A 23,420-nucleotide genomic window follows, 5' to 3' on the forward strand; every position below is an offset into this window, starting at 1 on the left:
ATTGTTCTTATTATTGTTCCTAGTATGGGTGAGATAAATGAAACAAAATTGCAAAAAAAATATGTCAGGTACAAAACGTCACTTTATTTACAATTAATAAATAATTTCACTTTTTTATAATTTTCATAAACCTTACGAATTTAATTGTTATTATTCGTTTTCTATGTTACATAATAATTGTTACTCAGTAAAAGTGCGAATTTTAGCAAAATTCATACTTTCTTGTGTTATTGGCTTTTAAATTTTAATTGTTTAGTTTCTATTTTGAGCAATTAAATGCCTCAATCATGTTGAAGCATTCGCAAGAACTTGTTTAGTTATTAAGTCAGCTTAAAATCATTATCATCAAGCATTTTAAAGCAGGTAACTACCACTAAGTGCTACAAATACAGAAATGTCAGTAGTACAATTAATTAAAAAAGCAACTAGTCGAGGAAATTTCAAAGGACGAAGATACTGCAAAGTAACAACTTTTATCCCCGTCTCGACTCTCTCTGGTTTTTTGGGGTATTTATACAGGGTGAAACAAAACTGAGTGATAATGCTTTAGGGTGTGTATAGGTCCTGAATGTAGAATTCGTATGCGCAAGCGCCCCAGGGTCATGAATTTTCTCATGCAAAAGTTTAAAAAAAGTTATCTTTCAGCGCTGCTTCTTTCCCAGTGAACTCTATTCAAGGGGCTTATACACACCCCAAAGTATTGTCATCAAGTTTAGTAACACCCTGTATTATCGAAGGATTTCGTAGCAGCTTTCAATTTTCATCTTAAGAAAAGTTTTTCTATCTATGCCTTATTTCTATGTTGCGGCGCCGGTCTCGCGTTGTGTCTCTCCTCTTCTTTATTTTCAACTCTTATTTGTGCATTCTTTGGACTTGAATTTGCTGCATCAACTGTAATCAACATTTTTTTTTTAATTTTTGACTCTATAGAAGTATGCCTGTATGTCTGGCTGTCACCATTTCACGTTTAAACCATGTCGATCTAAATTAAATTTGGTTTTGCTATACTGTTAGTTCCTGTGTTGCGGGTTACCAAACTTTTTAGCCAACATCGCCACGAGCAGCATATCTACGTTCCAATTCTTTATAGTTTTTTAGCTGTCTCTAATATGAATCTAGAAATTATGAAGTCCAATATATCGTATAATTACCTTGCTTCGCCGCTACCGGTGACTGGGCCACTGGGACGCCGACTAGCTGCCCGCCTTGCGCCGCTCTACAATAATAAACACTTGTTAGCAAAATTGTCTTAAAACTTTTTAAATGTTATTTCGAAAGGCAGACATGAGACATTTTTATACGAGGTTAACGAGGGCTTTTGTTTTGATATTAGGGTTACTTAGATGGGGTAATTTTTGGCTAGGATCCATCCAAGTAGTAACTAATCGTTTAATCGGCTTTGAGAATCAAATTTCGGTTAACTTTTTATACATTCTGTAAGTTTTTGTAAAGAATATTATTGTAAATTGTAATATTGTGTAGTGGAGTGTATTGTAAAACATTGCCAATTTTATCTGTTTCTATTATAATACCTATATTGAAATGTATTTAAAATTAATTACAAAGAAAGTTTCACTGGTTGCAACTCATGTGATATCCGTACTTTCTTCGATGTAAGATTGTGGAGTAAAAGTAATGTTCTCGGTTTATGCGCCATTAGCGCCAATTAATGTTATATTCTGCAGTAAAACTTTACTACCACTTTCTAACTAATAAACAAAGTTTCTTTACTGGCAGGATGAGATGAAGTTGAAATTTTTTTGACGCTGCGCCGTAGATTATTGCAACTTTATAAAGCCAGTTTTTACACTGTCACACGCAGGTGCTCAATTTGTGCTTTTGTATCACAATTCACAGGTGATTGTACCTACAGTTCAACTAATGACTGTGATTACTGATTATTGTTATTAAAAAACATAGTTAGCCTAGTAGGCACGAAAATAGTCTACGCTATGAAGTTGAAACGTATAGGTTACTAGTATAAGCTTATTTTTTTTAATATGCATTACTTAATTTTTTCCATGATGCCATAAAATAATACCACTGTCACATAAACAATTGGCCCAATTATCTATATATATAAAACTCAAAGGTGACTGACTGACTGACATGGTGATCTATCAACGTACAGCCCAAACCACTGGACGGATCGGGCTGAAATTTGGCATGCAGGTAGATGCTATGACGTAGGCATCCGCTAAGAAAGGATTTTGATAAATTTTAACCCAAGGGGTTAAAATAGGGGATGACAGTTTGTATATAATAATACTTCTTAACGCGAGCGAAGCCGCGGGCAAAAGCTCGTATAATATATAAGGTCAATAATCCCGACTGCGATGCGATTGTCTTCTCACGACTGCTAACTATGATACACATAATATCATACAACTTACAAGCTTAAATCCTAGGATAGACTTAAGATTCTAGAATCTAATGCGCACGCTAAACGGTAATTCTGCATTACATGCATTACGTGCTGTAATGCACGAATTATCGTGTATTGCAGTGAATGATGCGAATTACATGCAAACTACGTGCTGTACCACGTGCTGTACATTGAATGACAACTTCTTTAATTTTTCAGCACGACATGAGTTACGTGCTGTAATTCACGCATGATCGTTTATTGTAGTGAATGACGCGAATGACATGCAAACTACGTGCTGTACATTGATTTACAAGTGGTTTAATTTTTCGTCATGCAATAATGCAGCGGATCGCGCGATCGGCATGTCATCGGCATGCCCATGGGACAACTCAGTTCCAGGGTGGTGCTCCCGAACACTTAAAAAAATTATGCGTTTCTTTGAACAGGGCATACAAACTGTTAATGTGCGCAAAATTAATAAATCAAATAATATATTTTGCCATAATATAATATTTTATTGCTAATAAATAACTTTTGGACGAATATAGGCTGATAAGATGATGATGATGAAATAATAACTTTTTCAATTTAATTAATACAAAAAACGTCGGTAAGTATTTACAAGAACGTATCGTGATCTCCGTGGTCCAGTGGTTTAGCGTGGTCGTGGGTTTGATTCTCGCGTTGGAAACAATATTTTATTTCCAAGATTGGTTAGGACAATGCAGGCTGATCACCTAATCGTCTGACAAGTAATGATCCATGCGTCGGATGGGCATGTAAAAAGTCGGCCCTGCGCCTGATCTTTCGCCAGTCGTGTCGTTCTTTCGGCCCACTGGGCTAGGAGAGTAAAAGGAATAGAATGCTAAATAGTTGTAAACTTGTAAGCCGTGCGGTAGTGCTTGTTTCTTTCCCCCTCTCTGGCATTGAACAGTGCGGTGAAGCGACGTCTATTTTTGAGTTTAGGGGAACTGCATGCAAAACGGACCATGCAGGCAAAACGGAACGGTCAAATTACTTGAAACCTACTAGGGCCATCTATTTGCTAGGTAACGCTACTAATTACTCGGGCCCTTCCCGTTCTCGGTCATTGCCGGCGAAACTGTCATACGGAACAGCGGATTTTTATTGCGGTTAAATATTTTTTTCACATTTTGATGTAAAAAACACAATTTTTGAGCAGTCCGCACTTTTGTTGTAATTAATATTTTCTATTTAATGATATGACACAGTGTTCTGCATGATTTTAACTTTAATATAGTATGTAAAGAATGAAAGGGGTAAAACGGTTAACTTCAAAATGTGACATTTATTCATGAGAACCTAAAAACAAAAAAGACGGGTGCAGTGCATGATTTGTCTCCTCTAGGCACATTGTAGTTTAGTTGTACACAACATTTATTTGTAAAAGGTATTCCCCAAATGACATATGCATTGGGACCATTTTGCCCTTTACCGTGGTCCATTTTACCTTCACACGCAAAATGGCGTGTGTGATTAATAGGAATTGTAGAGTGATTAATAATAAAGATATTCTATAAAAAAATTAATAGTAAAGCTATATTTGTTGATGTAAGACGAGTTTTGCCTTAAATATACAATTTTGCTTCAGTTCCCCTATACAGGTTTTTATTACTTACATAAGAAATAATACCTATCTAAGCCCGAGTGTCCTTTGACACCTCTCAAGTTTTTTTTTTGTTTATTTTCCGTTATTATGGTGTGTGAAATATTTTAGTGAAATTATACATTTATTCGAGCTAATTTTTTTTTTAATTTTTTGCAGTTTAGAGTTTAGACTGAAATGTTTCTTAAAATGTTTAACCTAAACTTGGTACTTACTACTAATATATATTCTGTGCCTAAACATAAATTAAAAAAATATAAGTATACTTATCGGATATACTTAATAGGTATGTGTTTTTTTTCTTCTGTTCTGAATTTCGAAATTTAATAATAGAATAGAAAAAGAGCTCCACGCGGTAACTTGTTTTCGCATTTCTTTTATTTCATTTTATTAGTTTATTAATTTACGTTTTAGTTTTATTGTTCAATATAGTGTTTTAATATGTAACTTCTTTCAATACATATCTGTATCTATCTAATATCACAGCTAATATATAAAAATAAGTCGGGGTTTCCTTCCTGACGCTATAACTCCAGAACGCACGAACCGATTTCCACGATTTTGCATTCGTTGGAAAGGTCTCGGGCTCCGTGAGGTTTATAAAACAAAAAAAAATCAGAAAAACCTCAAGAGAAAAGCAGGAAAACTGGGTAAACAGGCAAAACAACATTTGCCGGGGCAGCTAGTACTTATTATAAAACAAAGTCGCTTTTTGCCCTCATGTCCCTTTAATCTTTAAAACTACGCAACGGATTTTGATGATTTTCTCAGTGTTAGATAGCCCAATTATCGAGGAAGGCTATAGGCTATATTTTATCACGCTAAGACTAATAGGAGCGAATAAATAGATGAAAATGTGGAAAATTATTTGAAAGGGCTAACGCGCTAATCTCAGGAACTACTGGTCCGATTTGAAAAATTCTTTCAATGTTAGATAGTCCATTTATTGAGGAAGTCTATAGGCATAGCTGGGCACCGTTAATCAAATAGTTAACTTCGTTAATCGTTAATCCGTTAAAAAAAATGTTACCTTCGTTAAACGTTAAACAGTTACATTTCGGACAAATTAACGCAAGTTAACGTTAATCGTTAATCCGTTAATATGTGTAATATGGCCTTGTTGTAACTTATATCATTGCGTTAGTCTACATACAAAACCTGTTGTATTCTACCTAACTAAATTATACTGCACTCTTCTTTATCAACATGCAAATGATTTATATTTTTTTTATTTTTTTTATAAAATAAGGGGGCAAACGAGCAAACGGGTCACCTGATGGAAAGCAACTTCCGTCGCCCATGGACACTCGCAGCATCAGAAGAGCTGCAGGTGCGTTGCCGGCCTTTTAAGAGGGAATAGGGTAATAGGGGAGGGTAGGGAAGGGAAGGGAATAGGGAAGGGATTAGGGTAGGGGATTGGGCCTCCGGTAAACTCACTCACTCAGCGAAACACAGCGCAAGCGCTGTTTCACGCCTGTTTTCTGTGAGAACGTGGTATTTCTCCGGTCGAGCCGGCCCATTCGTGCCAAAGTATGGCTCTCCCACGTATAAAGTATAATAATAATAAACAAATCACTCTCTCTATAAGCACCGGCGCTGAGTAATGAAATGATAAAACGAAACAAATCTCTTCTTACTCGCATGCGACTGAAAATATAATAGACTAATATTGTTTTTGTTTCGCTGCTGCCGTGCCGCGGCGCCGCGCTGCCCGGCACTTGTCGTTTCATACTAACTGTCTGAACCTGTTTTCGCGCCGTGCCGCGGTGCCGTGCGGTAAATAGTAGGCATTGGATTAACGATTAACGGACTTCTGCTTATTAAAGGAAGTTAACGAGTCCGTTAATATTTTAAAAATTTAACTTAAAAGTTTTTTATTTAAATTATTTTTAAAATTTAACTTAAGTACTTCAATTTTACTTTAAATTTCATGTTATATACTTATTAAACATCACTGTGCTTTTCACATTTAAGGTTCATTTCACGTTGAAAAATAAAGATTATAATATTTATATTGCAAAAGCCGAGCCGCTAATAGCGCGCCTTGCTTTGCTGTAATTCTACAAAATATATAAGAAGAGCTTCGGATATTACACAAAAATTATGCTACAAATACCCATTCTGTTTAGGACTTGCAGATTCTGTGAAGAGGAGGATGAAACACCTATTCACCTTCTCCTCGACTGCCCTGCTCTACTACAGAGCAGGAACAGGCACCTTGGTCGCCACGAATACTCGTCCACAGAGGAAATTCGTGGCACCAACCCCAACCATATCGTTCAATTTATGAGCAGTATTGGGTTGGGGATGATACTCTAGTGCGAAGGAGTCACAATAGATCCTCATGGGTCGCAGTGACGTCAGGGCTACAGAGACCTGCCTTCTAGAAAAAAAAATTACCCAAAAATGTTTGCAAACTGGAGTTCTTTTTACGTTGGTCAATAAACCGTGGGCCGTGGCGGCCGGCCAGCGCGGGCGCGCGCCAAGTGCGAGCGGCGCTCGGTGCCCCTAGGACCGCGGCGACCGTGTGCACCGCACACGTTGCACCTATGGGAAAGACGCCCCTGAGGGGAAGGTAGGGATGGGAAGGGAAGGGAATAGGGTAAGGGATTGGGCCTCCGGTAAACTCACTCACTCGGCGAAACACAGCGCTTCTGTTTCATGCCGGTTTTCTGTGAGAACGTGGTATTTCTCCGGTCGAGCCGGCCCATTCGTGCCGAAGCATGGCTCTCCCACGTATTTTTTAGTTTAGTAAATAACATTATTATACTCTTGAATTATCCTCCTGAATTATCATGCTGCATGATGAAAAATGAGCGTTCATCATGCAGCATGTAATTCACGTAAATGAATGGTCATGCTGAATTACCGTGTACGGGGTACTTAACGGTGATTCTAAAGCTCAAAATATCCTAGGATAGGCTCTAGCTAGAACTAGACGTGTAAGTCGGATAATAAAACCATCAACTTACTGGTACTGCACATTAGGGTCCTGCAGATACAGCAGGTCAGGGCGAGTAAGCAGCTGCGTGCGGTACAGGAGATTCTGGCCGGGGTACATGGCACCCTGCCCAGGGTATATCACGCCCTGTCCAGGGTACACACCCTGCCCAGGATAGACAGCTTGCCCGGGATACGCAGCCTGGGCGGGGTCGAGTGCACCGTTCTGGTAGCCTGGAAATTGAGGTTTCAGGCTTATAAGCAGGTGTGTTACAAAATTTTCTTTTTGTAAGCAAAAAAAAATTAAAATGCTACGTCCAATTTTTAGTTAAACATAGAGCCTGGATAAGCAAGTCCTTAGTTTGGCACCACAGTAAAATCAGAAACGGTAAATAATACAGTGTACTATCATTTGACTATCATAACGTAAAAATTTCAATTCAAACCTTATGAACAGTGTGTTTTATGAGCGCGAACAAAAATCACGATTTTTTTTTTATATTTATAGCTATAAAACGGTAACTCACCATTACCGGGATAGCCGGCGCTGCCCTGGGGCGCCGCCGCGACTATATACACCGGCTGGTAGCCACCCACTGTCCCGGGGCTGAAAAAGTTAGGTCTTTGAAGTGAAAACTTGTTTAAGCTCTACGAGACGACAGAAAAAAAAACTTGGAATGTTATCTGTCGTCTTATTTATTAACGGCCGTTCCCAATATTTGATCTATCTCTGGTTTTGCCCTACTAGAGATAGGAATAACTCACATTAGACATTAGAGACATACATTTTATGTCAATTCAATGTTAGCTGCGATCGGTTGTATGTCAAACCAGATATAGATTGAATATTGGGAATGGCCGTAAGGCTATAAATTAGTTTAAATGCTTAGCACAGACTACTAGTACATAGTAATATGTATATCAGAGAAGTTGATTCATAGACAAATGGATGACCTACGTCACAGTATAGCAATATTAGTCCCTATGTCATATTGCTATACTGTGCCTACGTAGTTCGGTCGCGGTGTGTCAAAACTCATTTGGGGTGATAGGGGTTTGTTTTGGCGTTCTAGCCGTTGCTGTAGAGCTGCCTTCTCGGCCTCCAAACGAAGAATGATATCTTGAGGAGTTTCAGCCATTGTTAGTAACTATTAGAAACCACAACCAAAGATCACAGACATGCAGTGCAGAAAAACAAAACCAAATAAACCCGAAATTAGTTTTTAAAAAATTTGGTGTGGCAACGCTGATACAAAAATATAGTTAGTAAGTTTGTATAAGTAACTATAAGTTACACCAATAAACAATTTTTCAAAAAAGAGTAACACCTTTGGAAAAAAAAAATAAGTTTTACCAAATTATGTTAAAAAAAATAATAATAATATCCAAAACCACTGGCAAACTTGCCTGTTAATATAGTTAGCAGGTAAGGCAAACAAAATGTAATATTTACAGCGAAACAGTGTAAAAACAAAACTTATGTTTGTAAAATATCCTAAAACCAAAACATAATATAAATCAGGCAAAAACCACGAAAACACACAACAAATTAAGGTAGAAAGCGTACCCTCACCGAAAAGCGGCAAATAATGAGGAAAAATATGAGTACGGTATAACGTTAGAAAACAAAAGTTAGTTTCGAGCTATAACAACTCCGATAATAATTCGTTAAATAAGTAAAATATCAAAAAAGCTTACCGAAATAATGTTGTTGTAACTTAAAACTGAATACTCACTGTAATTTCCTAAAAAAAAACATAATTAAAAGTGAAAACAGAAGTCGAAAAACACTTTGCACTTTTTCACGAGTGTTTGTTTACGTTTTCGAGTCTTTGACAGATGTCAGACGTCAGATAGGATGACAGACGTCAGATATGATGACAAACGTCAGATAGGATGACAGACGTCAGATAGGATGACAGACGTACCGATGCCGTCGATTGCCGAGGAGAAAGTTTCAATAGACACCGAAAGATGGCGCGACCAGTCTGAAACTTCCTGAATGCTTCACAGATTTTTTTTCCAAATTCTGCTGAGAATGACTGGATTGATGTGTTTCAGCTGGGAAAACGTAGAACTTTGCAGGAAATTAATTCTTGAGTCAAATGTCTTGGAAATTCCGGTGAAATGGTCCTGTTTGCGTCGGCGAAAATTGGCTTCGCCCGCACGTTTTACAGCTAACGCCGAGGCACGGAGTGTAGCGGGCAGGTGTAGTTCCTGTTCCCGAAGTCCGAATGGAAGCGTCGTGTAGCAAATGAGCCAGGAGTTAGGTATACCCAGTGCCGGAAAAGTAGGCTTGACTAAACGAAGGCGGTCACCACTTTGGGGTGATAGGGCAAAAGAAAAGTCTTCTTTACACAATCACACCACTAATTTTATTAAACGTGTTCAGTATTCCGTGCAACAGTTCTAAATTGGTACATTACAATTCACAAAAGTCCACAAAAGTTGTTAACGTACTTGTTTCACTAATCACTTTCAAAATCTGTAACGACTGTCTATGTGTATCATTATTATTGTTGTGTAACGCCAAGCCAAGACGTGACGCCAAGCGTGGCAGTATTGCCAACATAATAATTGCAGATGGCCAACATTAAACAAATTATCTAGTGTTGCTATCTATAATTAATCTATACATTATAAAACTTAAACTACAGTTGCGACAGAGTCGCCACACTCAAATCCTTAATCTTACCTGTATCCAGGGATGGGCATGTGTACTATGAACACTTGCTGTCCGGGTATCAGACCGGGAATGTTGGGAGCTACTGGGTTCTGTGAAACAGGAAAAAAATTTAAATACGCCTGTGAAAATCTAAATGCAATAAGTAATAATTATCGTTGCTCGGTAAAAATAATAGGCAGTGAATATTTTTTTGTTAACATGAAATTTTCCCGCAATTTCGAAAAATAAAATTACTTTGGAACCGTGCGTTTTTTAGCAGTAATAAGTAGGATATTATGGCCTTTCCCGTGCTCCACTGTATACTATATTTTACGAAAAAAATGTGCATAGTTTTTTAAAGCTATAATAATTATTAATTATTATAAGTATTTAAATAATTTGAAAAGATAACGAAAAGCGACTATGTTTTGAACCTACTATTGTAATAATAATCTATTGATGTACAGCTGATGTAGTGATATTATACATACTTGTTGTGGAGGCTGCTGCGGCTGCTGCGCGCCTGGTATCAGTTCCACCTCAGTTTTAGGATCGAGGTTCTCCAACCGGGCGGGAGCCACATTCTGTCGCGATGTTGCTATAGAAAAAATAACGAATTGAGAATTTTATCACAAATGTAGAAGAGTTTCGTAAGAATTCAGATAGCTTGAATATGAAATATAATTTTACAAAAAAAATAACTACCTTGCTTTTGGTGCTGCTGATAGTTTTCATGCTCCTGGCTGTCCAAGTAATAGTCCAACCTAAAAGTAACAAAAATCTTGTTAACATTTCGTTATAAACTAAACGCATTTAAAAAATAGTGATGAAATGCATCTTCTAGTCTCTAAGTAGAGCGGATACTCACGGATTCTGCTGCAGCTGCGACTGAGGGAAGAAGCCCTGGGACGGTGGCGCCGCGTCTACTAGCAGACAAGCAGCCAGAAATACCTGGGACAAATTATAAATACATGTGAAATAATATTACTGACACTGAATAAATCTTCTATCCCTTGTGATGTGTATATACAAAGTGCCAATGTGCCTCTTTAATTAACAAATTAAGAGAAAGTTGTAACATAACGTTTACTCAAAGCAATGATTTCATTGACGACAACACACCTTGGGAATAGGGTGGCCCCGTACAGGCTACTATCTATACTTATAAAATTACATGTCCTGACTGACTGACTGACTGATTCATCATCGCTGAGCAAAAACTGTTAAAGTTACAGTCACTAAATTTGGTAGGTAGGGTTGTTTTATTAAGTAGACACCCACTAAGGAAGGAATTTTGAAAATTTTACCCCGAAGGGGGTGAAATAGGGGTTGAAAGTCTGAATGAAAGTCCGTCATTTCTTAAGTTAGGAACATGAAACTTTATTTTTGAGTTACGGATTAAAAATGAATGAATACGTATTTAAGCGTTTTTGGAAATTCTACCCCCAAGTGGGTGAAATTGGGGTTGAAAGTGAGAATGAAAGTGTGAATGAAAGTCCGTTATTTCTTGAGTTAGAAACATGAAACTTTATTTTTAGGCTAATGATTAAATATTAATGGATACATGTTTAAGCGTTTCTGGAAATTCTACCCCCAAGGGGGTGAAATAGGGGTTGAAAGTGTGAATGAAAGTCCGTTATTTCTTGAGTTAGAAACATGAAACTTTATTTTTAGGCTAATGATTAAATATTAAGGATACGTGTTTAAGCGTTTCTGGAAATTCTACCCCCAAGGGGGTGAAATAGGGGTTGAAAGTGCGAATGAAAGTCCGTTATTTCTTGAGTTAGAAACATGAAACTTTATTTTTAGGCTAATGATTAAATATTAATGGATACGTGTTTAAGCGTTTCTGGAAATTGTACCCCAAGGGGCTGAAATAGGGGTTGAAAGTTTGAATGAAAGTCCGTTATTTTTTGAGTTAGAAACATGAAGCTTTATTATTGGGCTACTGATTAAAAACAAAAAGATACATATTTAAGGATTTCCGAAAAACCTACCCCTAAAGGGGTGGAATAAGGGTTGAAAGTTAGTATGAAAAACCTATTGATCTATACTTATAAAATTACATGTCCTGACTGACTGACTGACTGACTGATTCATCATCGCTGAGCAAAAACTGTTAAAGTTACAGCAACGAAATTTGGTGAGTAGGGTTGTTTTATTAAGTAGACACCCACTAAGGAAGGAATTGTGAAAATTTTACTCCTAAGGGGGTGAAATAGGGGTTGAAGTTTGAATGAAAGTCCATCATTTCTTAAGTTAGAAACATGAAAGTTTATTTTTGAGTTACTGATTAAAAATTAACGGATACGTATTTAAGCGTTTTTGGAATTTCTACCCCCAAGGGGGTGAAATTGGGGTTGAAACTTTGAATGAAAGTCCGTCATTTCTTGAGTTAGAAACATGAAACTTTATTTTTGTGCTACTGCTTAAAAATTAATGGATACGTATTTATGCGTTTCTGGTAATTCTACCCCCAAGGGGGTGAAATTCCGTCATTTCTTAAATTAGAAACATGAAAGTTTATTGACGTTTGCGTTTGACGTTTGCTTAAATAGGGTCCCGTTTTTACCCTTTGTATAAGGAACCACAAAAAGGGGAAAACTATCCATCTTTGTTATTAAGTATAACTATGTTAACGCGGACGAAGTCGCGGGCAACAGCTAGTAAAATATATTTTTAGGTATTTTATATATATTTTTTTGTAAATAACTTTATGCTATAGAACATAATAGTACAGTAAAGCTGTCTAAAATTGTTTGTGAATATTATAAAAAATGAAAAACGATTTTTCAAATGCTTATTAATTTGTAATCCAAAAGTTTTAATGGTAATTTTCTGAAATGAATCTAATTTCTAAAACAACTCTGTTTATAACAACGTTTTCATAATAGTTCACTTATAAGACAATCCCCTGAAAAGTTGCAGTTACGTTAGTAAAACATAATATCATCGGTATAAAAAGCAATAATTTCTTATCACGTTTCACCTACAGACGGGCTGTCTATCAGATTTCAGACCAAACGCCTATTCAAATCGTCGCTTGACATTCATGTCAGTGCTCCCTAGGTCAGGCCGCAGGAAAATGAGAGGTTTTTGACCATGGCACTCTCTTGAACATGTCATAATTGACGACCTCGGTGGCTCAGTTGGTGGGCTGTTGGTAGCTCAAGCCGGGGGTCGCGGGTTCGAATCCCGCCGACGGAACAAAAAGTTTTCAAAGTTCCTGGGTCATGGATGTGTATTAAATATGTGTATCCTATAATAAAAATCTTAAATATATGTATAGTATAAATATAAAAGTATTGAATATATTTCCGTTGTCTGGTACCCGTAACACAAGTCCTTCAGGTACTTAGCACGGGGCCAGACTGACGTGGTGTAAAGTGTCCATAGATATTATTATTATTATTATTATTATAATGTTAGCAGTTGGCTTATGGCTAAATCCTTTGCAGGGTTCCGTCGTACTAAATTTTGTTTCGTACGTCTGTATATCTGTAGCTACATTACAAAAACATATTAAATGCGAAAGTGCATCAAACTGTTTTTTAACCGACTTCCAAAAACGAGGAGGTTATACGTTCGGCTGTGGATATTTATTTTTTTTCATTGTGTGTGTTACTTATTCACGCTTGAACCACTGAAACGATTTTGATAAAATTTAGTATTTTGAGTTTTCACCCTGGAAAAAAATTACAAATGTGTGAAAGTGCTGCAAATTTGTAGCCAATATCTGAATTATTATAAACTATACATAAATTACATTCGATTTCTACTGTTTGTCTGGATTGTATGATATTTCATTGTCGTTTGCATCTCTACATCGCATCGTGGAAACGAGTTCCAACATCGTAATTATGCCCCTTATACACTGGTATTTTCCAAAAGCAGCATTTTAATTATATTCCGTGCATCTTCATTGCCAAAATGGGTTTTTCTTGCATTGTTTACATGCATTCCACTTGTTCCAAAGCTAAAGATGTACCAGATATCTTCATCGCATGGTGGTACAGTAGAACCGCATTCCAGAGCGATCATTTGCATGCCCATCCGTAATTACAAGCTCCATGACACATTGCTGGCGCTCGCATCCGAGATAATAGCTGGCATATGGTGGCATGGAGCCAATTCTGAGAAGATAGAGACTTCCTAACAGATGTCACTGTGGTTAGTTGAAAATCTAGCGATACAGAAATGTAGTGAAATGAAAAACTTGCTTAATTCTAAGTTAGGATTTAGGAACTCACTCTTTTAGAGTTAATATTTAATTACTTTCCAAAACTTATTCTATTATAAGTTCAATACTTACATTGCTGAAATTAACAAAATTAAGGAAGCTTCAACTATAAGTAACACTTGTTATGGAAAAGGAAAAAAAAAATGTGGTTCCCTACACCCGTATTAGCCTGACTGTTGCTAACTTAGCTTTCCATTATTTCCATATTATGCTTATCACATAGTTGAGTTATGTCAAGATCTAGACTTCGGAACTGTTGACTAGATAGCAGAACAGATTCTGTTATCTAGTCAACAGATGGACATCAAAGTAAGCTCTTATCACTATCGACCAAGAATGGATTTTTGAATAATGCAATAACAGCCGAGTCATCGGGACATCGTACGTCGGAAGCCGCGGGAATATATTAGCAATCATTAGTTTGTTTGTCTGTCCACAATTAAAATTACTTAGACATGTCGTTTTTATCTAATCGATATAAATACGAGTTACGACCGCTACGTAATACCGACTGAGGGGAATAGTAAGTGACAATTAACAACATAAAGTTGTAAGGACAATACTATGTTAAATCACATAGTTGTGATTAAAAGGGTCTACGAAACGATATCACCGTAATATTTTTGATACAAATGACTTTGTGTTTCAAAAGATGCTTTTACCATCCCTATAAATTCGGTCAACCAACAGTTTTGATATCTTTTTTTCTGAAAGCCTTTTCACGGTTTTTTGTGCCTCTAATAGACAATGAAAAGCAGCTGTTGTAAGTTTTACATTGCAAAAAAAGTGGGACTGGTTGGATGGATGGATTTTGCATAGCATTGCATAGAGCTAGGCCACGGCACTTTGCGATGCGTTACATCAAATTCCATACACCTTGGATATCCAACATCGTTGTCGCAATTTAACAAAGTACCTTTATTGTTTAAGGTAATACATGTTGTTTGTCACAGCGGATGAGTACTTTCTAGTAGTTGTGTTCTGCAAGTCCGGACGTGGACTCTGTTATTTGTCGGAAGGAAGGCTGCAGCCTTCACCCACATGTGACCTAACCGTGTGTTTTACATTCAATGTGTTTCAATCGCGACCTACAACTTCGCGAATCTTTCCTTCAAGGATTTGGATCAGCACGGCCTACTTTGCAAAACTGTTAATCAGCTGATATTTAAATATGTGTAAAACATGTTTATTGTTTATAATTTTGTTGTAAATGCTTTATGGATTTACCAAAACTACAGCTATGTAACTATAATATTATGCTAAATTATTTTTTGTTATGATACTTATATTTTGTATGAAAATCATTTAGAATCGTCAAAATTAAAAGCCCCTCGCTACCCTCTTGAAGACGATTTACTTTTGAAAATAAGTTGCTTACTTAATTATTATTCTTCAACGTAATTTTGAATTATAGTAGTTAATAAAGTATTACTAATGAATCAATACACCCATTAACAATATTAGTATGTAATTCCCAAGGACTGTAAAAATGAGTCCATGGACGAAGCCACCGTATAGCACGGTGTGACCTGTGGTATGACAGCACAAAGGTAGATAAGGCTCAGTCCGTTGACACACGAGATATCATCTTATTGTGTGAACTCGCATTGTTGTGCTTATCTCAGGAGGTACCATGCTTCGGTAGAAACAATGTATTAGGTAGAAAAATGTAATTGGATGAAACTGAAAGTTTCAAGAAACAAAAGGTCCTGATATGGTTGACTGTAAAGCCATATTAAGGGTATATTGTAAAATTAAAAAGCTAAACTGGAATAGTTTTGCTGAGAAGTTTTATCTCTAAGTTAACCGTGAGTAACTAACTCTACTTTTATAACTTTGAAAACGTGTTTGTCTGTCTGTCACCTAAACTGCTAAACCGAGTTAGGTAAAATTAGGTACGCAGATAAGTTTTTATTGCAGTAAGATGTGTATCTACTGCACGATAAAGGAATTTCTGCGATGTTAGTAATATATAAAAATAATAAGAAGAAGACACCTTGTGTATTTAATCTGTATTAGTTTATTTGTACTAGGTAATATATTTGTCTATTCACAATTAATAAAGTGTCTATGGACAGCTCGTAGCAAGCACATTGTTTTATTATGCGCGGACGAAGTTGCCGGTAATTTCTAGTACTAAATAATAATAATAATATTTATGGACGCTTCACACCACGTCAGTCTGGTCCCGTGCTAAGTACCTAAAGGACTTGTGTTACAGGTACCAGACAACAAAAATATATTTAATACTTATACTATACATATATTTAAGATTTTTATTATATCATACACATATTTAATACACATCCAGACCCGGGAACATTGAAAACTTTTTTGTTCCGTCGGCGATGGATTCGAACCCATGACCCCCGGCTTGAGCTACCAACGCGCTCACCACTGAGCCACAGAGGTCGTCAACTAAGATAACAAAGCTTCTAGTGTAGGCTCAGCATTACAAACATAAGTCTAGTATTAATGAGGCCGTTGATATTATAATTTTTATTATATTATACATGCAATAATAATTATTATTATGTTATTTATGTAATAGTCGGTAATATTGCTATTAAAATGTCCCACGTAGCTTTAACACCTTATGACATATCTCTGATCTGAGAAGCGCACGTTTATGGAATATTTTTGTATTATATTATGTCTATCACAGTTTGGAGCAAAAAAATGTGATGTTTCTTTAGTTCCCAGTAGGAGGGTGGTTATCTAGATCAAGATGTTTGCTACCCGGTTGCGGAAAATATAGAGTTCATTAACATAAAGTAAAACATGATCACGAGAGAAATAAAATATGAAGCAGATGTTATTATATACTCTATTATTACTCGAAATAATATTATACTAAACGACCAGAAGGCAGTATGCCCTCTGGTCGTTTATTATATTTTGGTTCCGTCTTTTCGGTCTTATAAAATTAAAATCAATCTAATATTTATTAAAATAAATAAGTATGAGGTAGAACATTCACTATTTAAAAAAATATTTCGCCTTACACCCAGGTAAATGGAATTTTATTTGAAGACGTGTATTTCCGAATATTTATGCGATGTAGAGTTTTGGCATCGTAGAATCAGAAGTTTGCCTGTCATAGTTTCATTTGATAAGTTAATCAAGTGCCAGCAAGTGATCTCGTTTTCGAATAACTTTACTTGAAAAATGAAAAATATAATTTTCTTGGAATTTCGTATCTCTACCTCGACGCTGTCCTCGTTACACATAGAGGCTCTATCTTCTAGCTCGCGAGCCTGGGGCCGTACCACGAAACCGTTTTGAGACTCAAACAAATGTCACGTCCTACTCTAAGGAACGAGAAATTACGTTGTTAGAGCGGGACGCGGCATTCTCATCCGATTGTTTGAGTCTTAAAACTGTTTCATAGTACTGGTTTATTAAACTTTGTTTGGATCCCACGAGTCACGACCTATGCTTAGTATACAAACAGATCGTAATCCGATTTTCGCATTTTTTGGGAGTACGATATGGTTCAGGCTTTTGATACTTCAACTCATACATAGTTATTGCGTGTGTACTAGACCAAACTTTGCAAACACTTTTAAACTGACTTTCGAGTTAGAGTAACTGACTTCAAAACTTTTTTCAGAGTTTTCCCGTATGTGTGTCAGGTGGTGACCACCATAATTATAGGGCATTACACCACTGTCACCACTACCACTGTCGCAATGGCACGCGACGGTAGCTATATGTTACAGTTTCGTGCTAATTACTCCAATTATACTATTGTCCAGAAATGTCTCATATTTATGTTACATCAGTGACATAATGTTTATGTCATTTGGAAGGTATTATCAAACACACCAATTTTCGAAACTTAACAATAATTCGAACACGCGAAAACAATTAATTGTTTTAGGGTGACAATACTTCGGCACCTTAAAGTGCGGAAGAAAACAAAAGAAAGCATAGTTTAATCAATAGGTTGGTATACCGTACAAGTGTTAAATTTATATTTGGGTGATTTGTCAGACTGTGTGGTAAAAAAAAATGATTAGAGCTTTCAGAGAACTGGACAACAGAAGCCCTAGTTGCCAGCCTGCTCGAGTTTACTTTTAGTAGCACTTTCAATAAAGGAAAGTGTTTCCATTGACCAATAAAATGTAGCCATTTTGACCCTTATATAGGTAACACACTGCAAACTTAACGCGTATAGACTTTATGTGTCATAAACCATAGTATTTGTAAAAAAATTACATTAAGGTTGTTCTATATAAGTTAAAATCAATTTTAACCAAAATAGGTGTATTTTTCAAAATTTAGCAAAACTGAAAATTAAGTTTTCTTTGGAATAAGCGCCATTTTCATTTATCAAGTAAGAGTATTGAGTTATAATTGCTGTTAAATTAACGTAAAATACTCACGAGTAAGACCGCCATCGCAGTACGGGCAGAATCGGCGTTGTGGTATGAATGAGCCGACTTTTCCTCCACAGACCTTATATTACATATGACACGCGCTTCCTACTACACTCATCATCATCATGTTGAGTCGTAGAAGCTGTTTACAGGAGCTTTAACTCTTTAAATACGACTTTCTTTTAAGCCACGACTGCTTATCTACCTATATCTGCTTCCTAAGAGCCAGTGCAATTACCATGGATCGAAATGACCAGTCTAGCGAAAAAAAAACACGCTTTATAGTATTTACAGAACATTAAGGGCCTGTTTCATCACTTCCTGATAAGTGCCGGATAGGCTATCCACCACTTAACTTAACAGATAGAGTATGGAGAATCTGTCAAGTCAAGTTGTTTTTTTTTTTTTTAGATTTTTTTTTCAAATACGAGTACTACTGGTGCCTACCACCGGTGGATTGTGGATAGGCTATCCAGCACTTTATCAGGAAGTGGTGAAACAGGCCCTAAGTATAATTTAGAAGCGGAGGAATTTCGGCCGACTGGTGTGGTCTACCGAAGTATTCCGGAGGAGACTCCGGAATGAAGCGCGCAAGAATTAACGGCGACGTGACGCCGTTAATTCGTGATAAATTGTAGTTGTTAAGTTTATATAATTTTTATATTTGTTAGTCATTAAGGTATTTATTTTATGGGTCTACGTAGCCTGATTTAAATAAATAATTTATTTTCAGTATCTTCATTCTCATCAAAACAATACAGGACGAGCACGGGCACCGCGTCGCATGAATGTAAAACTTAGTCTCTGTGTTTAGCGACTTTCAAGATTTTAATGGCATGACTAAGTTACTGTACTCTTTCCTTTTTAGGGTTCCGTACCCAAAGGGCAAAACCGGGACCCTATTACTAAGACTTCGATGTCTGTCTATCCGTCTGTCTGTCTCTAAGCTGTATCTCAAAAACCGCTATAGCTAGATTTCTGAAATTTGAACAGATTGTGTGTAACTATTACCACTTGCCGCTATAACAACAAATACCAAAAACAAGATAAATTAAATATTTAAGAAGGGCTCCCATACAGGAAACATATTTTTTTTGCTATTTATTGCTCGATATCAATAATGACATTAGGTAGGTACCTACTTGAAATGTTCACAAAATACTTAGTTGTATTAATGATTTAATAATTTCCCGAACCGGTGGTAGACAACGTAGTTTCTTCGTTCGACTTTCAAAAAGTGTATCATGATACCCATTTTGAATAAAAAGATATTTTATTTTATTTATTTATTTTATTATTTATTTATAATTAATAATAAAATTTAAATAAAATTTAAATCTTATATCTTTAAACGATATAATTGGAATCTCGGAATCGGCTCCAACGATTCTCATGAAATTAATAATATAGGGGGTTTCGGGGGCGATAAATCGATCTAGCTAGGAATCATTTTTAGAAAATGTCATTTTATTCGTGTTTTATCGAATACCGAGCTAAGCTCGGCCAAATAGCTAGTAATGTTAATATATACAAAAAAACATATTTTTTACCTATTTTTGCTCTATAATGGTACGGAACCCTCCGTGCGCGACACCAACTCACACTTGGCCGATTTTTTGAAAGTACAGAAAAGTATTGATTCAAAAGCAAAAAATTAATATCAATGTGTTACGTATTTTAAATAAATGTAGATACCTCTATAACCACACTATAATCCATACTTCAAATCCATTACAAATGCAAAAGTGTATCTGTGACCTCATCACGCCCAAACCGCTGAACCGATTTTGCCGAAATTTGGTACACTCTTTGAGTCCCGGGAAAGGACATATTAGGATATACTTTTTATCATGGAAAATTTTAGCGCAATGGAGTAGCGGGCATCATCTAGTTACTAGGCTAATAATACTAGATTCTAGTATTATTGTGATATACCTACTAGCCGTATAAGCCTTTACAATCTTGCTGACCACGAGACAGATGGCGCCGCGCCAGAGACCCGACAGATCTGGCAGATGAGATGCTTCCTGGAGGATATGGAAATATTGGTGAATCAGCTGCTAGTTACTTACTAGATAATATCTCTATACTAGCAAAGATGCTACATACTTGCTTGTGAGTTGAGAGTTTCTTAAACGAAATTGAAAGTCCTATTGTAGGTATCTTTACCAATAACCAAATTAAATAGGTCCACCTGAGAATCAATTTTTCAGATGGTATTTCTTCGGGACTGAAAATATGATCTCCATGCCATGTTCCATCAAAATGGGTTCAGGCTTCAGCTTAAGTAGAGGAGAACAAAGAAATAGACGTACTTACATACTTTCGCATTTGTAATATTAGTATCAATAGGTTTAGGAACTGAATAAACATAGATCATAGCTGTTATTAAACCAAATTCATAAGGAGATACGAGTAGTAGATACGAAATAGTAAATACCTTACGGGTATCAAATACCAATACAATTATGTGAATATTGCTATACAAGGTGTAAAAAAACTGAGTGATAATACTTTAGGGGGTGTAATGGAGTTCACTGTGAAAGTAGCAGCGCTGAAAGAGTAACTGTTTTAAACTTTGTATGGAAAAAGTCATGAGTCATGACGCAGGGGCGCTAGCCCTCTTTCCGCGCTGCTTGTTTCACAGTGAACGGTAGGCAAGGGTAGGGTAGGGTAGGGTAGGGTAGGGTAGGGTAGGGTAGGGTAGGGTAGGGTAGGGTAGGGTAGGGTATACACACCCTAAAGTATTATCTCTATATTTTCTTATACCTCTAGAAGTCTAGAAGCACGTTCCTACAGTCTCTGCGTAGGTGTAGGTAATGCATGTCTTGTACATCTTAAATGCTATTCCTATGTTTTTCATAAAACTTACTTGCATAAATTATGCAAATACCCTTTTGTCCTTAGTGTCTAGTGTCTAAAACATCGTAGGAATTAGTCATGATGGAAAAGGAAAGCCCCGAAAATCATTCATCCCTAGTACCTATAAGTTTCTTCCTCATTATTATTCACAAGACGTGCAATAGTATTCACATGCTTAATAATAAATATGCTTGAGTGTTTGTCAAACAGCCATCCACTAAAAACTTGAATGCCACAAAGAATTTGTTCGCCAGGCAGCCAGGTACTATGTACTGCTCCAGCCGTTTAAAGCCATCCGAAAATATAGTTCATACAATATTAGTTGTAATCTGATATACGCAGAACGCATCCTTAGTATATTAAAGCCAAGAAAGCGCATGTTTTGTAAGTTAGTAATTTTTTAATTTTTTATTTAAATCAGGCATCTTGGCCCATATTATATTATATACCTAAAACTAACACTAAGCACTAAACACTAAACACGTATTGTCTGCGACGTGGGGCCGGGGGCGCGACGTATTCGGAAGTCGTCCTCGGAACCTCCTGTAGACGACTCCAATCGGCCAGAACTCCTCCTTCTCGAAGGTCGGTAGATGATGCGTCGGGACCCTCACCACAGGTAATGCAGGTAACCGTCATCTGATGATCCATTGGTATTATATTGGACTCGATACATATTATATTACATCTATTTTATAAAACCAAAATATTAACATTCACAACAGGTACAGTACATGCTCTTTACAACAGGTACAGTTAACCTAATTACAACTACGTGTTAATAATTCATTTTAAACGAAATCTTTATGCTTTCTATGAAAATTCGTCATCAAATGACAAAGGCTTTGCCTTATCAGTTCAGAGAAGTGCAATTCGATTGTTTCGCCGGCGCGGGTTTGTCACAAAGGTTACGGATTAACGCTACGTCACGGAGGTGAGTACTCGTAGCGGGGATTTTGACCGCAACGGGAAGATTCTTGCTAAAGTACAATAATCATAGAACATACAGATTTTTTTTTTATCCACAGCAGAACATATAACCTCCTCCTTTTTTGAACTCGGTTAAAAATATGCATGGCCTCCCTCCTAAGAATATATTTTTCTCATTTTATCTTTACCTGTTTACAGAAAATGATTGGTTTCAATTATTAAATATTTTTAATTTAATGGTTTAAAAAAGATTTTCTCTAACTCCTTTCTCAATTATAACACCTTTAGCGTCATGTATTTTTAGGGTTACGTACAAGGGGTATAAACGGGACCCTATTACTGAGACTTCGATGTCTGTCTGTCTGTCCGTATGTCCGTCTGTCCGTCTGTCTCCAGGCTGTAACTCAAGTACGTCACAGGTTATAACAAATACTAAAAACAAAATAAAATTAATATTTAAGGGCTCCCATACAACAAAAGTGATTATTTAAACATTTTTTGCTCGGTATCAATGATGACAACAGTTATCCACCTGAGATGCTCACAAAATACTTTGTTATATTTATACTTCAATATTTAATAATAAAATAAAATTAATAATTAAGGGCGGCTCCCATACAAAAACACGTTTTTTCCTATGTTTGCTCTATAGTGGTACGAAACGCGAATCCAACTCGCACTTGGCCGATTATTTTTGTGTTAATGTGACGTTAAAATAATTTGTTAACCGACTTCCAAAAAGGAGGAGGTTATTTTTACGACTTGCAGCTTAATCATCAAATATGTATATTATTTTTCTTCCTTCGTGTTTAATTTGTTTACATGGTTTGATTTAAAATATTAATTATGATGCCACGTGCCCCAATTACCATTTTAGATCGCAGTTTAGTGAGTCACTTTCTGTAAATTATAACTTGTACTTGCTACACATAATACTTTAGAATTAAACATAATATTATCAATATAAAGTGTGCATAATTATTAGGAGGTATAAAACATATTGCTACAGTTATTACAATGTTTTAAAATGAATATAAATTAATATAAAGTTGCAAATAATTCCAATGCAGCCCTACTTCATATTATCCTAATTTTATTTATTAAAGTGCCTACAAAAATAGCATAGCAAAGATGCCTCAATTTGAGCGCCTTATGATTTTTATAAGCAACAACATACATTACGTTGCATTCCAAATTCTCAAGGATATCCACATTAGTTAGTTTTAAAAGCGAAAGTGTGTCTGTGTGTTACTGCGAACAGGTTTGGATGAAATTTGGTATAGCAAGACGAGAAAGAACAGGATAGTTTTTTGTGTGGTTTCATGATTCCCACGATTGCTTAAAACTAATTTTGGCGCATAGGTAAGAGTTGTGGGCGTCATCTTGTCTCAAAGAAAGGCAAATCA

General features: G+C 36.4%; 1 protein-coding gene across 2 annotated transcripts; it reads right to left on the reverse strand.

Annotated features, from left to right (window-relative positions):
* Positions 1–64: 64 nt before the first annotated feature.
* Positions 65–18,309, reverse strand: LOC121731277 (calcium-binding protein P-like). 2 transcript variants are annotated; one of them, XM_042120642.1, is made up of 9 exons: positions 18,229–18,309; positions 10,469–10,551; positions 10,306–10,364; positions 10,092–10,195; positions 9,631–9,710; positions 7,463–7,542; positions 6,968–7,169; positions 1,152–1,216; positions 65–891 (listed from the first exon to the last, which is right to left on the reverse strand). In XM_042120642.1, the coding sequence occupies exons 1-9, from the start codon at positions 18,241–18,243 to the stop codon at positions 785–787; spliced, it is 795 nt and encodes a 264-aa protein (XP_041976576.1). In that variant the 5' UTR covers positions 18,244–18,309; the 3' UTR covers positions 65–784. The 2 variants fall into 2 exon arrangements, with proteins under 2 accessions (XP_041976576.1, XP_041976575.1); XM_042120641.1 differs by having other exon boundaries at positions 10,092–10,198.
* Between the last annotated feature and the right edge of the window lie 5,111 nt (positions 18,310–23,420).

This window comes from Aricia agestis, chromosome 10, assembly GCF_905147365.1.
Source record: "Aricia agestis chromosome 10, ilAriAges1.1, whole genome shotgun sequence".
Lineage (NCBI taxonomy): Eukaryota > Metazoa > Arthropoda > Insecta > Lepidoptera > Lycaenidae > Aricia > Aricia agestis.